At 42.7% G+C, this 15,845-nt stretch overlaps 1 protein-coding gene across 1 annotated transcript in view; it reads left to right on the top strand.

Moving 5' to 3' along the window:
* The first annotated feature begins 2,128 nt into the window (after positions 1-2,128).
* The window catches only part of PRKG2 (protein kinase cGMP-dependent 2), a 37,092-nt gene continuing 23,375 nt past the window's right edge, over positions 2,129-15,845 (top strand). Inside the window, exons 1-2 of the mRNA XM_065633570.1 lie at positions 2,129-2,218; positions 9,844-10,365. Coding sequence (XP_065489642.1) covers positions 9,857-10,365 — 509 coding nt within the window. The 5' untranslated portion in view covers positions 2,129-2,218; positions 9,844-9,856. The remainder of the gene's footprint in view (positions 2,219-9,843; positions 10,366-15,845) is intronic.

Genomic DNA, 15,845 nt, shown 5'->3' with positions numbered 1-15,845 from the left:
GTTGGAGCTGAAACACAAAAAATTGTACAAAAAATGTTAGGTGTTAATCCAGCCCCAAGTTCGTGTGATATTCAGTCATTTTAGCATTGACGCTATATATCATGAACGTGGGAAGAGGGACAAAATCAAGAAATTGTGGGTTTACAACTAGTCAGACCATTTCAGAGCACAGATCTGGGCCAAGTGCAGGATGTAGAGACATTTGCCAAATGCATCTCTGAGATACTTAGTGCCCTGTGCTGCTTTTCAAACAGGATGAAGCTGAGAGCACCTCTGAATTATCCTGCATTTGCTAAAGAGAGCATGGCTATAAAACAAAGCAAAACCAAGAAAAGCAGAAAGTTCATGCAGTTCTGGTAAAATCTACTTCTGTATTTTTTTAGGCTACGATTTGTTTTCCTGTGGGTTCATATGAGCTACATAATTTGCCATTGGTTCTGAGCCAGTTCTGCCATTGTAAATTTACTGTTTGCCCCTTGCTTGTGGATTTTGCTGCATGGTTGTACCATGAATGCTGTGTGATGTGAGGATGGTGGAGTCTGCAAGTCAGGAAAGCTGATTTGTCCCTCAGGTGTGGAGAGCATCTCACCTCACATCTGCACCATGCTGGTACTGTTGTGCTAAAAAGATAAGGAGAGTTTTGTCTTCTACAGCTTTCCAGATATCCCCTTCTGTCTGTTATAGGGAGCAAAATAAGTGAATAACTCTCAGGAGTGAGAGCGTGTATTCCAGCTTGTGTCCCTCAAGAATTCCCAAAATAGTCTGGTTTGATTACAAAGGTTGGAACTGAAACTAATGATTTCTTTAGCAGGGAAGATGACGGTTTTGCTGAGATGGTTTCCTATGCACTCATGCAGGGCATTTTCTAAGGTGCTTTCCTTGGGCTCCTCAGGCTCCTTCTTTAAGTAAGATATTGGACAACATCCTGATTGGTTGTCATAATGCAGAGGCAGTTGTTCTCTGATAAGGCAGCCATCCTTGTCGCCTATGGATGTGACTTGGTAGTTTCCTTCCTTTAACCACAGTTAATGCCAATAGCTTCATTTCTGAAAGACTGAATTTGCTTGCAGAAGTCTTTGAAAACAGCAGTCAAATCCAGGAAAACAAAGCATGAGAGGTCACTAGAGGAAACTCAGAGGGATGAGAACTGAACAGTCATAGTCCTGTCTGTGGAAATAGTAAATTTCTGAGGAATTCCCTTGGTATTCCTGCTTCACTGTCTGCTCTGTGCTAGTCTGGTCATGCTCGTTCTGATTTAAAAAAAAAAAAACAAAACCAAAACCAACACATATGCTTTTAAAGATTTAAAAATACTGTAATGGGGTTATCTAGAACTGCTAGAAGCGCATGTTACAGAGGTGTCCTGACCAAGACAATGGTTAAGTTTGTTTGAACTTTGTAACCCAGTGATTCCTTTACAGAAGAACCTGCAAGTATTGTGTCAGAATGCTCAGGGCAGCTCTTGCTATGGGTCCGTAGCTCTAAAATATCTCTTAAGGAGGTCAGTCATATAAGTGCCACAGAAAAAGCTTGCTTGAGAGTAACCCTCCTGCAGAAGCAGTGAGTAATTGACATCTTAATTGGTGACTTAATGGGTTTTGCTCAGAGCCCTCATGAACTGCTCTCTGTTGCTGCAGTCTTCCTGAGTGTTTTTCTAGGATTAGCAGTATTATAATAAATTGTCTTTGGGTTTTCATTCTGACTATGTTATCCCCCACCTGCCTCATTTTCAGTGGGCAAAGTATATACTCATATGTTGCCTGTAGAGCAGAGCAACCTCCTTGATCCTTCTCCGTGTTGGGTCGTTTGCTAGATGTGCTTCAGTTTCCCTGGAGTGATGGGATTTCCTGAGCAACAGATTGTTGCAGAGCCTAGAGGTGCCAGCAGCCACCAAGGGTGCAATGGATGTGGTAACATTGCAGGAAGGACACTTGGAAATTTCCAGTTAAAGTGTGGTTTTTTCTGTTTGTGCTGTCTCCGCTTATGTGACCTCTTGTCAGACACAGATAGCTGTGTATCCCCATGGGTCAAACAAGACACTTTTAGCTTGTATTCCTCTCACTTTTTACTGTTTTACTGGGTTTTTTCTTTCTTTCTTTTAGGGTAACAGAAGGCTGTCACACCATAGAGAATGAAAAAATGCGTACAGTTGTAAGCAAGAGTCAGTTTTGCTAGATCAAAGTAACTGGGCTGGGCAGCAGTGAAGAAAGCTGACATGGTGAGTACACAATCATACAAAGAACCCATAAAAGGAGCTATACATGTATTAAAGACAGAAAAATGTGTGCCTGCACAACACACTCAAGATTTGTGATCTTATAGTCTGAGGAAAGTGCAGCCTTCCTAAATGCTGCTGGCCTTTTCTGCAGATGTAGTACAGTTACATTCCTTATAAGCCAGGACTGGTGGCTTCTCTGTACCTCTGTCTCACTCACAGACATCTCAAATGCTCCTTTGTCATGTGCAAGCTTTACCTCCAATTCTTGCTCCCCTTTGGTCCCTATAATTCACTTTTATCTTTCCATGCTGTCTTATTAGGCTTGAGACTTTTTAATTTTCTTTAAGGTGCCAATCTGCAGTTCCCTGGCCACATAAACCACGCAAGGGCATCTAGCTATGTGTGTGAGATTGTATGCTGAGTTCAGAGCATCATGTGATCAATTGCCTTGCTGGATCAAGTGAGGGCAAAGCTACTCACAGAGCTCAGCTGCTTCCCACTAGTTTTCATTTTAGCATTTAGTTTCCTTTACGAATCTCAGAAATGCTCCTCTCACAACATGAAAATAAAAGTAGTGTTCTTGAGGCACTATGTGTTGCTTGTTGCTACTTATAAATGCTTCAGAACAGGCTGGACACGCTGTACACAGTGTATTGTCTCTTTGCTCTGTACTGAGCCATTCAATTACATATAGTTTGTCTCCTTTTATTTTCATAGAGATGTTAACACAAAAGAGACTGTGCGCCACTAAAGGGAGCATGGAAAAGCTGAATGAAGAATTTTAACACTAAAAAGTGTACCATAGAATATTTTCTGAGATAGCAAAGTGATAGTCATTTTGTATTTACAGAAGAGAAAAAAGAAGTAGTGGTTCCCAGGGTCTTTGTAAGGTGTTACTGTGAAAGTAGTGTGGAGCAGGCAGTCTCTATGGTACTGTGTGGTGTGGTTCCTGACTCTGGTCCTACTCAGAGCCTCAGCAAGCCAGTTTTTATGCTTAAAATGAGGTACAGCCTGAGGTATCTCACTGATGCAGACCCTAGGAAACCTCATAAGAAGGGTGCTTGTTACAGAAGTTGTGCTGCCTTATTCATGAGGATGGAGTCTTTTGTTGGCACAACTCTCAAGTTGTCAGCTCTCAGTGCTTTCCTGGGGCATCAATTAGTCTGATCTGTCCTGTGACACCCGTGGTCACAGGATTCAGAAATCAATTAGCTAGTTGTCTCTACATTCCCCTCAGGGTGACTTTGTGGTATGATGTCAATCTGATTTTGCTTAGAGGGTTCAGTAGAATCAAGATACGTTCTCTGCCACAGCAAATGGTGATGAACAGTAATGTCCCATGTTCCAAAACTAATAGCTGAATAGTTGCCTTGAACATGTTCTTGTAGCATATTAATTAGATCGCTGTTGTTAAGGTCACACAGTGCATTTAGATGGGCTACAGTTATACTGTTATAAAGATATATCTTCCAGGTTGCTATAAGAGAAGTGTTACAGGCAGTTGTGACTGGGTCCATGTTGAAGAGTGTATGGTGTAGTAGTTTGATTAAAATTTAGAATACGTCTATAACTGAAAAACATTAGCAAGATATAATTTCCTGGACTTAGATTGTAAGTACTGGGTCAAATCTTGACCTTGAAGTCATCAAGACAATATTTGCTCTGTAATATTAATCTTCTCTTTAGGTTATAATTTCACTTCTAGTGTTAAATACAATACAATTTTGAAATACTGTAAAAGTAGTATTAAAAATTTTTCAATACTGAAATTTCAATTTTGAAAGTTAGCCAGGGATAGAAATTAGTAATTTTTGCCTCTCAGAGGACATTGAGAACGTAGAAAATGCCATACCTGTATAGCACCACAGGAGAATTTTTGTTTCAGTGTCCCTTTTGATTCATGATAGATGTTTCAAAGGAACCTAAAACTTGCCCGGTGAGCTAAATGGCACAGGGCAGTAGCACCATGGGTGATGCCAGCCTTCTGGATCCCAGCTGGATGATCAGCTTGCCTACGCAACTTTTTTCACTTTGCCTTAACGCTGCACAGGCAGTTGAGGTCCACGGCCCTTTTGTTGGTTTTGTTACTTTTTAACTTAGCCATTTGTCTCAAATGCATGAATTGACAGCGTCTCACAGGAGAACTTGACTTGATGTAAAAACGAGACCCGGGTCAAAACTAGAAAAGTTATACATGCAAAGAGCAGCAACAAAAGCAGAATGTTTCAGAATGTTATAGTTGAACATGTAGGTCTCACAACCACATATGTGCTGTGCAGTCACTAGGCATTCCTACCTCCTGGCCCAATAGAGCCCCGAGACCATTTCTTTTACAGTCCTGCCCTCAGTAGGTTTTGCCTCGGGTAGATTTCGCCATGGCGTTGGAACCATGCGACACTGTGAAATCAATGTGCCTGGGCCCAGCGCCCCAGGTGCAGTGCGTGCAGAAGCGTGTTCAGGATTGCCCTGAGGTTGTTGCTGCAGCTGATATGTGACATAAGTCTCTTACTTAAGAGCTTAATTTTTGCCACTCGCTTCTAAAAATCTTAGTGCAGGGATGTTTCTTTGTGCATTTGAGATGAAAACAGAGTGCTGAGTACCACATTGCTCTTTGGTTGATTTTTCCACAAAAATCTCAGTTTAAATCTTTTAGTCATGCTTTGTTATCCAGGTTTTCCTTACCAAAATCTTAGTTGGTAATGTCCTTAGTGTGTGAACTGTTCTCATCTTTTAAGTTCCAGGCTGCTGTTGAAGTTGGTAGTAGTATCTCCAGTGGATTTTTAAAAATGGGGTGGTTTTCAAACAATGTGACTTACATGCCATGAACAGAACAAAAAAAATCTGTAGCAAGTTAAATGAAAATTTACCCTTTGACTTCAGTGGAATGGGTCTTGTCCTTAAATCTGCTTTGACAATATCTCGGTTGTAACCCTTATTATCCAGGAGTTTAAATGAGAGGATATATCCACTCTAGCTGTGTACTTTCTGATTATCAGGCTGCTGGTGAGAAAATAATTTCTGCAGGCTCCTGGTAGGCAAAGTGGGGAAACCCATTACCTTTTTCACTTTACCAACAAAGAGCAAGAACCTCTACAGCCCTGGTGTACCATAAACAGAGAGCAATCTCCAGAATCCCGCCTGTATTTCTGATGGACCTTTGCAAGAGGAAAAGAGGGTGCTGACAAACTGCCTCACGCCTCAGGGAATCTGACTGAACTGCTGCTTCCCAGAGCAGCTCACTTCTGGAATGTAAAGCAGTTGCTGGCATGTATTCTCATTACATGCTGCTCTGATCACTATAACATTTGCGTTTTGAGGTATTGAGTAGGCAGTGAAATGTATGTGGCCAATCTTTATTTATAATTTTGTCTTTTGTCATTGTGAAGTCCATTGTAAGTAAAGGAGTGCGTAGCCCTTCTCAGGCTGGTCCTTGTGGAGTTTAAGTGAGCTGCTTCATCCCAGCTGCAGGCAGTGATTGTGGAAGCCACGCTGAACACTGAGGTCTTTTGAAGCCAGAAGAAGATTTATAGGCAGGCAAACTGACATTGGTGTGTGTGATGGAATTGCTTGGAGTATTTTGTAGATATGCATTTGTAGAGATTTTTCACTGGTGGGGCTGCCAGGAACTGCACATAGGAGAGATACCAGCAAAGACTTTAGAAAATGCCTTTGGTATTTCTCCTCCAGTGCTGGCACTTTTGATCAGCAATTTTAAGTTTGTGAGTAGGACAAGAAAGAATTTGGAGTGAATCTAAGACAGTCTCAAAAGGAGAGCATAAGTGTAGAGGAGAAAATTGGACAGTCAGAGTCCTAGAGGCTACGGGTTAGGATTAGACCACGTCTACTTGACAGCATCAGTAGGAGAGGTATGCGTGCAGCTCTTTGGCTGTTGTAAAATCCTTTCATTTGCGATTTGGCATCTTGTTTGAGTCAAACAATCCTTTATTTGAAGACAGCTGATTTGAATCACTGTAAAGATATGTGCCAGGCTGTTCTCACAACCCTTGTGAAACCTGTAGTCTACCGAGAGTCAATGTTGAACACAGAGGCAATGCTCCATGCGGGGGCGAGCCATGGTGCCCCAGCCAGAGTGATGCCAGACCCTGGGACATGAGAAGGTGCCTTGTAGGAGGGCTGTGCCGTGGTGCTTGGGGGATCAGTTTCAGAGAACAAGGGCTACAGGATCTCTGCTGCAGCTCAGCTGTGTCCCCGATAGTCAGAATCTCTCCAAAGAACAGGGGAAAGCAAGCAGATCAAACACTTGTCAGGCATAGCCCGAGCTGGGCCCTGCATTTACCTGTCTGCCAAGTGAGGGGGGCTGTGGAGCCTAGCTTGTCCCTGTGGCTCTTGAGCCGTGCCCCCCTAGGACAGGGCATCCGCCTGCCTGCCGAGACCGGGCACCGCACCGGAGGCTCCCCGCGCACTGGAAGCCTCTCGCAGGCCGGGGGACAGCCCGGCGCCTCCGTAGCGCCCGCACCGCCGAGGGAGGAACGGGCGGGCACGGCCGCGGCCGCTCCCACGCCCGCCCCCGCCGCACCTCCCGGCTGCCCGTGACGGGCAGCGGCGTCTCCCCCCCGCCCCGGCTCCGCAGCGAGCGCGGGAGCATCGTTCTGTCCCTGCCGCCGCCCGGCCCCGTCCTGCCTCGGGGCCCCGGGCCCAGCGCAGCGCGCAGGTGAGGGCAGCCCCGCGGGACCGGGACGGGGGCCGGGGAGAAGGCAGCGGGCGGCGCTGGCGGGTACGTGGGGGGGGACCTGGGGAGGCCGGGACTGCATCGCGGCGGCCGAGGAGCCTGGAGGAGCTGCGGCCTCCCCGGAGTGACCCCAGGCTCCGGCGGGGCGGGGGTCTCGGTGGTGGTGCTGCCCCGGCGACACGGGCACCCCCGGCCCTTGAGGGGGATCCGGTTTCCGAGGAGCGCAGCCCGGGCACCCGGCGCCGACTTGCGCTCAATTCCCTGAGAAGGCGGCGCCGTGTGGGCGGGGGGCGGCATCCCCTTCTCTCCTGGGTGGCTTTTGAGTCTGCCCGGTTCGTGGCCGTACTTCTGCCGCTGCTGGAGCCCTCGAAAGAGCACGTGAGGTGCCCTGTAGTAAACATAAAGCAAGCATCTAAGCATCTATTTTTGCTTTTTGCCTCATTACTTAGGCGTAAAGATTGGTCAAACCTGGGAGGCATAAGGTTTTTAATTTTCTGCTAGAATTAACTACTGTAATGCTGTCAATCTTTTATTATTGATTCCTGCTATATACTTGGCCATGAGTTTCCCATACAAGTAGCCAATAAGGGATACCATGTGGAAACAGGGATCTCTTGGATCCCACTTCTTGTTCCATTGCACCCTAATCTGTTTCTGGATATAACCTAAATAGCATTTTTTTCTGTGCCCTGGGGCAATCACTCCATCCTTATGTAGGGGTCATTTTTAAAGTCTGTGATATCCTTTTTTTGAAATGCAGTGACTGCCACTGCATTCAGTAGCAGAGGCTGCCACCGTGTTGCACGCGATGACATATATACTGTAATCTCCATTTTTAATCTATGTATTGTAACATTTAATTGAGGCTGGTTGTTTTGTTAATTTTAAATATGGTTGCACACTGAGCTAAGATCTTTGTCTGCACCATATGCAGTGACACACAGGTCCTTCTTCAGACTTATTTTATTTCATTTGGTACCTCAATGTGCAGTTTGTTTAAATTATCCCGTGCAGTACAGATTTACCTTTATTTCTGACATATTACGCTATTATTGAGCTGAAGCACCAGCTGTCAAAACGCATCCAGGAAATTGGGGCAAAAGAAGAATATTATGCAAAGTCACAATAAGCAAGACAGAGTTGAGAAGAAAGACTGTTTCAAGGTAAACTAGATTTGCCATGTAAGCTGCCTTGTCAAGTCATACAATTCTAAACCATTGAAGGATGCAAACCAGAAAAGAATTGTGCGTTAGTTAAAAGTATAGTTTACTAACCAGTAAAAGCAAATTGCTGCAGCTTCCTAATTTATTTCTTGTTATCTGATCAGTGTACCTTGTCAGGGGCTTGTTCTTCCCCAGCTCAGATGAAATGGTGAAAGGGATTAGCTTAAGCTACATCACTTGAGATTCAACCTGAAAAAGTGATACTTTGTTCATGTGGCAGACCAACAGCTGCTTTGGGTCTCCTGCTGACTGATCCCTCTAGCAGCGTGATTGCCCAGTTAGTGCACTGGTACTTTGAACACTAGATTCCCCAAAGCAACACAGTACAATAAAATATGCCAAAGATAATGTCCAGGGAAGAAGGTGGGTCACTTTGCAAATCTGCTGAAGGCTTCTAGTTGCACCATGTGCTTGGAGCGTAGGTCTTCAGACAGGCGTCCAAGCTCTTTTTTTCCTGGTCATTTTTCATGAGTAGACAATGGAAACGAGTGATTCCCTATACAAGCTAATTGTTCCTTGACAGCAGTGCTGCTATTACACTAACAAATGTGAGCCAGTTTTCAATGAATAAGAGAGCGGCAGAAACAATCAATGCCAGCTGTCTGCTCTTGGTAGGAGTAAATTAGGTCTTACTCTGGACTGCCCAGAATTTGTCATCAGCAAAAGACAGCAAAGTTGGTTAGGCGTTTGGAGTAATGTCTATATGAGGAAGAACTGAGTGAGGTAGGACCTGTCATTCTGGGAAAGAATTAATGCAGAGAGGTGGGACAGAAATTTACAAAACAGTATAAAAGACATTAATAGAGGTAAGTCTTTTTGAAGCTGGCTTTTCCTAACTTTAATATCCCTCGTTTTGTACTGGAAGAGACAAATAAAAGGAGGTAGTGCTTCATGCAAGAAGCAGACCTATGAAACTCCTTGCTAGGATCTGCAGATACAACGTTTATGGGGGCTAGAAGGAAAATGGGACAATTACTAGGATTAGAGATACATTGAGGACTAAATAAAGCATATCAGGCTCAGGAAATCTGAAATTTCGAACAGTATTTCAGTCAAGCAATCTACATGCTCATCCTGTTGATACCCTTTCCTGGGCATCTCCTTTATAGTCGCGGTTGGAGACAGTTTGCAAGCTAGCCAGACCCTTCTTCTGATCAGTATGACTGTTCTTATATGGTCATAACACTAGAAGTTATGTTTTGTTTTTGTTTTAAATTATTATTGACACATACACTTACTAGATCTCGTATCACTTAAGCCAGGCAGATATGCAGACACTGGTTAAATTAGTCTGTGTACTCAATTATTCCTCAATCGGGAAGTGACCTGACCTTTTTTTCTTTTTTTTTCTTTTTTTTTTTTTTCTTCTAACCATTTTCTTGCTTCTGCAGTAGAGCACAAGTTTTTCTTCTTGCTGCTGTTTGTTTTGTCTTCGTTTTCATTGGACTAATAGTTTACACATCTCCAACTCACAAAAAAGAAGTGGCAGCCGTCTGATCTTTTTCTTTGTATCGAGCAACCCACCTACCTCTTTGCCCTTTGTTCTTCTGACTTTTAGGGCTAGAAAGGATCAAAGCAATTGACTATCTTTACTATAGTCATAGGTTTCAAATTCAGCTGCCAGTTAAACACTAAATTCACTACTTAGCATTAATTTTTTTTTTCTTCTTGTTGGAGAATGAAATAAAACCATAAATGTATTTTTCACCTAGATCTCTGGACAAAATGGGGAATGGATCAGTGAAACCTAAGCATCTGAGGCGGCCAAACCAACACGTAGGAAACCTCTCTATTGGCTGTGCTGGCAACCATAAGTTTTTGAAGGACTCAGATCTGGGCATGAATGTGACTGGGCAAGCTGATGTTCTTTGCAGCAGGCTGCTCGAACTGGAAAAGGAGCTGAAGAGAAAAGATCAAGAGTTGCAAGAGAGTCGAAGTTGTGTCGCTGAGCTTCAGGAGGAGCTGGCTATGCAGACTAGGGTCATAACAGAACTCACCAAGGAACTTCAGAGCAAGTGTATACAATTGAACAAGCTGCAGGATGTTGTTAGCACTCAAGGAGAGCACTCTTTTCAGCCTTCTCCATTTAAAGTGACTTCAAGGTTTCAGGTCTCTGCTGATAGGAGGAGAGGAGCCAAGGAAGGTGTATCTGCAGAGCCGACAACACAGCTTTATGATTTGAACAGGCAAACTACATTTTCCTTTGAAAAAGCAAGAGTCCGGAAGGATTCCAGGTGAGCTCATTGCGGGGGGATTATATGCTTGTGTTACAAGGATATTACTTCTATCACAATGATATTCTCTCCTTGTGATAAATCAAGATTAAAGCATCCATCTTTTTTATACAGACTTTATCACGGTGGCAGTTAGATGCTGGTTGAGTTTGTGTGTAACTTTAACGAAGAATCATTTATGTCCCACAGACTTAAGATGAAGAGTAGTGGGTAGCCTCCGTATTTTAGTTGAGGAAACTCTTAAAGTCTGTTTGGGATTTATCTTTACTGACAGCTAAGCAGAACCTAAGCATCATCCCAGGTCTGGGTTTCCCTAGTGCTTGCAGCTTAGGCTATGCTCTGGAGCACTGATGGGCAGAAGGCTGGATGCCTTCATGTGGGTTCAGATTCTTGTTTCTATAGCATGGATGGCTTGGGAAGGGAAGGAGCAAGTGACCCCACCTCAGCCCTCCCAAATGCAATGCGAATACGGATTCTGAGCTGTATAGAGTTTGTCAGCGCAGTTTCAACTCAGTCTGGTGTGAAATATAATGAAATGTTTGTATGGTGTGATTATCTTTTTATCAGATTCCTCCTGCCCTTCAGCTTCTGATAGTTATGGTATAGGAACCTAATTTTACTTGTTTCTCTTAGAATCCAGTTACACTTTTAGCCTCTGCAAGAGCCAGAAACATCCATGGTTGCAGCTGACCTTGTGGACAGAGGTATCAGACTGATATCCTTAAACATACCTTAAATGCTCTTTTACCTTGCAGTGTAGACATAACCTGAGTATCTGTTTTAACATGGTGGTAGCCAGAATCTATCTGGACTTAGCAGCCACTTAGCCAGCAGCTTAAGTGCCTCAGATTTGTGGGAAGCTTTATTATTGTGTTAAGAATTCATGGCGCATCTGAATCTGTGCTGTAGGAGACCTAGGAGTTTTTCAGACTCGATTTCCCATCCATCGTGGCCAGCATTGCACATTAGAGGCTGTCTTGTGAAACAGGAAGGCTGCTTGAGTCACCATAAGGAGCTGAAATCTTCAGCTAACAGTGTTGTTTCAGGGTGATGGAACTGTATTAAGGTTTTATCACAAGTACCTGGGCAGTTTAAAGAACCATTTATTTTAAGAGTGTTCTATCAGTGATTACTTGTCTTCTCCTTTGCATGATCCTTGTACTGCAGTCCACCAGGTGGTTTTCTAGGGTGCTCTCAGGCAGAATTACAACAGTACTGAGGAGTAAAGCAAAGAGAAGAGCCAGTTGATTAGCTAAGTGCAGCACTGATTTTGCTGCTAAGAACAAAACCAAATATTGCAGCTTATCCAATTAAATGTAGTGCTGATCATGAGATAGAAACAGAGGTAGACATTTTCCTTCTCAATTCAGTGGCCAAGCACTTCTAAAAACATTTTCATTTTCATTGTATGCCATCTCTATTTTCTTGTCTTTCTAAAACAGTGTAACAAAACAGGATAAAGGAGCAGTTCTGTTCTTTTTCCCTCCTTTCATCTCTTACAATCTGTTTTAGAGATTGTCAGTGTTACTGATAAGGCTCCCACAGATTCATAACAATTTAGAATACAGCATTCCTGCATTTATTCTGTTGTTTACTTTTCTGGAAACAACTGACTGTTTAAGATTGCATTGCATTGGCAGTAGGACCACACCATCCTCTGGTCTCCTCCCCACCATTTCCAGCTTTTACTGTGATTCTCTTTGTACCTTTGTTCTGTTCAGTACTTGAACGTTCTTGCATTTTCATTTAAATTCTCATCTTCATGATGGCCATTAAAGTTGTATTTGTTTGCTAATTGTTACCTTGAGAGTAATCTGAGAGTGAAGTGGAACTAATAATTTATTTGAATATCTGGTGCTAGAAGCACACCAACTTGGCCAGAGCAATTGACATTACAGAGTTTGCTGTGTGTTCTATATAAAAAAAAAAGTTGCTCCTCAAACTTCAGTGCAAAACTAAGTAAAACCAATTTCAGATATGCAACCAAATCTTCAAGTTTTAATACTAAAATATTAGTTTAACATAAATATTAACTGTAATATAAATTTAACACAAATGTTTAACTGACTAAAGAGCTCATGTAAACATCTTTCATGAGAGTTGAGATTTTGACTGAAGAAAACCGTATCTTGTAGCAGCCCTGCAGAAAAGGACTTGAGGCTACTGGTAGATGTTAAATTAGACATGAGGCAGCAATGTGCGCTCGCAGCCCAGAAAGCCAACCATATCCTGGGCCACATAAGAAGCGCGGCCAGCAGGCTGACAGAGGTGATCCTCCCCTTCTGCTCCACTCTCAAGATCCCACCTGGAGTTCTGCATCCAGCCCTGGCACTCACAGCATGAGACAGGCATGGACCTGTTAGAGTGGGTCCAAAGGAGTGCCACAAAAATGGTCAGAGGGATGGAACACCTCTCTAGTAAAGAAAAGCCGAGAGTTGCGGTTGTTCAGCCTAGAGAAGCCTCCAGGGAGCCCTTATTGCGGCCTTCCAATATATAAAGAGGGCTTATAAGGAGGACGGAGAAAGACCAAGGCCTGTAGTGACAGGACCAGGGGCAACAGTTTTAAACTGAAAGAGGTTAAGTTTATATTGGATGTAAGGAAGAAGCTTTTTTACTATGAGGGTGGTGAGGCATTGGAATTGTTTATCCAGAGAAGCTGTGGGTGCCCCATCCCTGGAAGTGTTGAAGGTCATGTTGGACAGTGCTTTCAGCAACTGGATCTAGTGAGGGATGTCCCTGGCAGGGACATGGCAGGGCATTGGAGCTGGATAATCTTTAAGGTCCCTTCTAGCCCAAATCATTCCATTCCCCCATTCTTTCCTCTGTCACCTTACAGCTGATCTCTTGAACGTTTAAGTCATCAGAGGGGCTAAAATTAAGAAAAAAATATTTCTAGGGTATACTAAGTATCCAATAGATCATTCCAGAGAAAAAAAATTGTTTTATTAGAATATGAAACTTATATTCTCTTTTATATTTTACCCAGTGGTTTTAAACTCAATTTTCCACAATTAACCATTTTCCAGCTTTAGCTCTTGGTAGAAAATAAAGTGTCGGTTTTCTTTTGTTTTACATATAGGTCCAAGAGCATGGTCCATTAGGCAGGAAGACAAATAGTGGAATATGATCTTGTATTATTGGCTTTGCAGCAGGTAGTTTTTGTTGTGTTGTTTTGGTTTGTGTTTGTTTGTTTTGGGGGGGGGTTGTTTGTTGTTTTTGTGGGGGATTTGTTTGTTTTGGTTTTAGTGATGCTTTGTATTAATGTTACTTTTAGCCTAAGTAGTCATATAGAAGGCAGGTCAGACTGATTTTGGGTTTATATACAGTTTAGACCATCTCCGAGTGTTCATGTCTTTGAACCTTTGGCTAAGGTGCTGAAACTCAAATCTGTTTTACTAATGGGTACTTGTATTCTGCTTTGCAGTGATTAAAGTGACTTCGTTCATTTATCTTAGGCTTTGAAAGACTAGACATCTTGGACTACAGTACAGCAAGTATGGGTGACAATACAAATGCAAGTTTTAATGTAACCTCAATTCCTTTGGCATAATCCATTTAAAAAAAAATCTTGAACATTATACCCAAAGTATTTGCCATTTGCGAGTTAACTTTTTTTTCTCCCACAGCCACCTTAGCATTACATGCTGCTCTGTAACAGCTTAGCCCTGGATAGAACGCTTTTTAAAATTAGCCTTATAGAAAATTTATTTTATATACCAACATACATTATATTCACAGAGGAAAGAATTTATACGTTCTCCAGTAAATCAAATAATAGTGAAAGATCTTGGCGAGACTTCTGGGGTGGGCGCAGATCTATCTTTTGATGCCATAGTGGCCAAAGTATGATTTGATCTTCCAAATACTTTGGAAGCAAACAGATGGGGGAAAAAAGACCCACCACAAAACTGTTTTAGATGTAGCACTACTATGCCTCTCATTTAGATAAGCTTGCAATACAGATGCACTTGTTTAAACCACCATCACCTTGCTATTGAGACAACCAAATGCTGGAAGCTGCGAACATTTGGTTTCCTTACCTGGGCTGTAAATGCTGTAGTAGGTCCAGTCCAGACAGTTGGCATCTGTGTGAGGACAAAGTATAACCTTCACTGTCTACAGAGTTCTGTCCGCTGTAATTAAAATACAGTCATCCTTTAGCCTAACGATGTCTGTAGCAGTGTTTAGAGTTGCTGATAGAAGTAGCTGCTTCCCCTTTACAGAGAGACTTAATGCAGCCCCGCTTCTGGAGGAGGCGATGGCACAGTGTTCCTACACAGTTGTGAAATGAGCTGTTTCAGAAGGAAGGGAAGGTCTTCTGGCATTGAGTTCAGAATGTTACCAGTCCCTTTTAGAAGCAGTTGTAAAACAAATGGCATGATTTTTTCTTATAATTTAGCAGGCGTTTAAGTGCCGTACTTTTTTTTGGAGTATCTCAGCATGAATGATTTTAATTAAAGTTTTAGAAACTTTCAGTGGTTCTTGATCTATCCTGTATGAATGGATATTTTCTCTCGTGTATATTTCATCTCTTGAACTAGTTGGATATATCCATCTCAGTTCCCAAAACCATGAGTTTTTCCTTAATGGGAGTTTGAGCATTGAAACTTTAACTAGAGCCTGAAGATTTTAGAGTTTGAATATGGTATATGAAAGCAGATTCCTCAAACAAGTTTTCCAAATGGAAAATATTTTTCTCTCTTGTCCCTTGCACAGTGTTAAGAATCTAGGTGTCTTAGTATCTATAGGGCTTGGTTCTCCATTTTTTTGGTGTCCTTCCGGACCATGCTTTCACTATCAACAGTATTTAAGGTGCCTGTAGCAAGTCCCTTCCCATTATGGGCTCAGGATCATGATCCATTTCTGTTATCAGGTTGAGGAAGAGCTATCTGACACTTGACATGGATGTCTCTTACCAGTCAATGCCAGCAGATATCAAAAAAATCTCTAATTAGAAGGAAAAAGGAATATTTAGAGAAAGCATTGCTCTGCAAAGGGTATGTTGTACCCTTGTCCTGTGAGATGACATCTGTCTTACAATGGGAATAAATTCCCAATCCTCTTCACAAAAAGCCCTTCTTAGAGTGTCAAGTGCTATTTCTAGGAGTTGACTTGGAATGTATTGAAAGGGATGGGGGGAACATTTCCACAAGAGCTAACAGCAGGGAGGGGAAAAAAGCCTGGCAAAGGATGCTATGGCAAAGCTGGACCCAGGTGATGAAGGAAAGTCCTACTAGTGGTGGGACCAAGAAATACCTTGCCACCAGAACAGTTGTGTGGAGCTGTGCAGCCCCTTTTTAGCCTTTCAGTAGCATTCATCAGGACAGTGACCAGCACAAATATGGGATTAAATGTCTTCTGACCTTTCAGGACATCTAGTTATTTCCTGGCCTCAGTTCTCAAAAGTGGGGCAGGTATAGGAGAAGTTGAGGAACACAATGGAGAGAAAAATGTTCAGTAGACAGCATGCTGAACGACAT

Source organism: Caloenas nicobarica, chromosome 4 (genome assembly GCF_036013445.1).
Source record: "Caloenas nicobarica isolate bCalNic1 chromosome 4, bCalNic1.hap1, whole genome shotgun sequence".
Classification (NCBI taxonomy): domain Eukaryota; kingdom Metazoa; phylum Chordata; class Aves; order Columbiformes; family Columbidae; genus Caloenas; species Caloenas nicobarica.
Note: the sequence above shows the minus strand (reverse complement) of the source record. Positions and strands in the feature narration are given on the sequence as shown.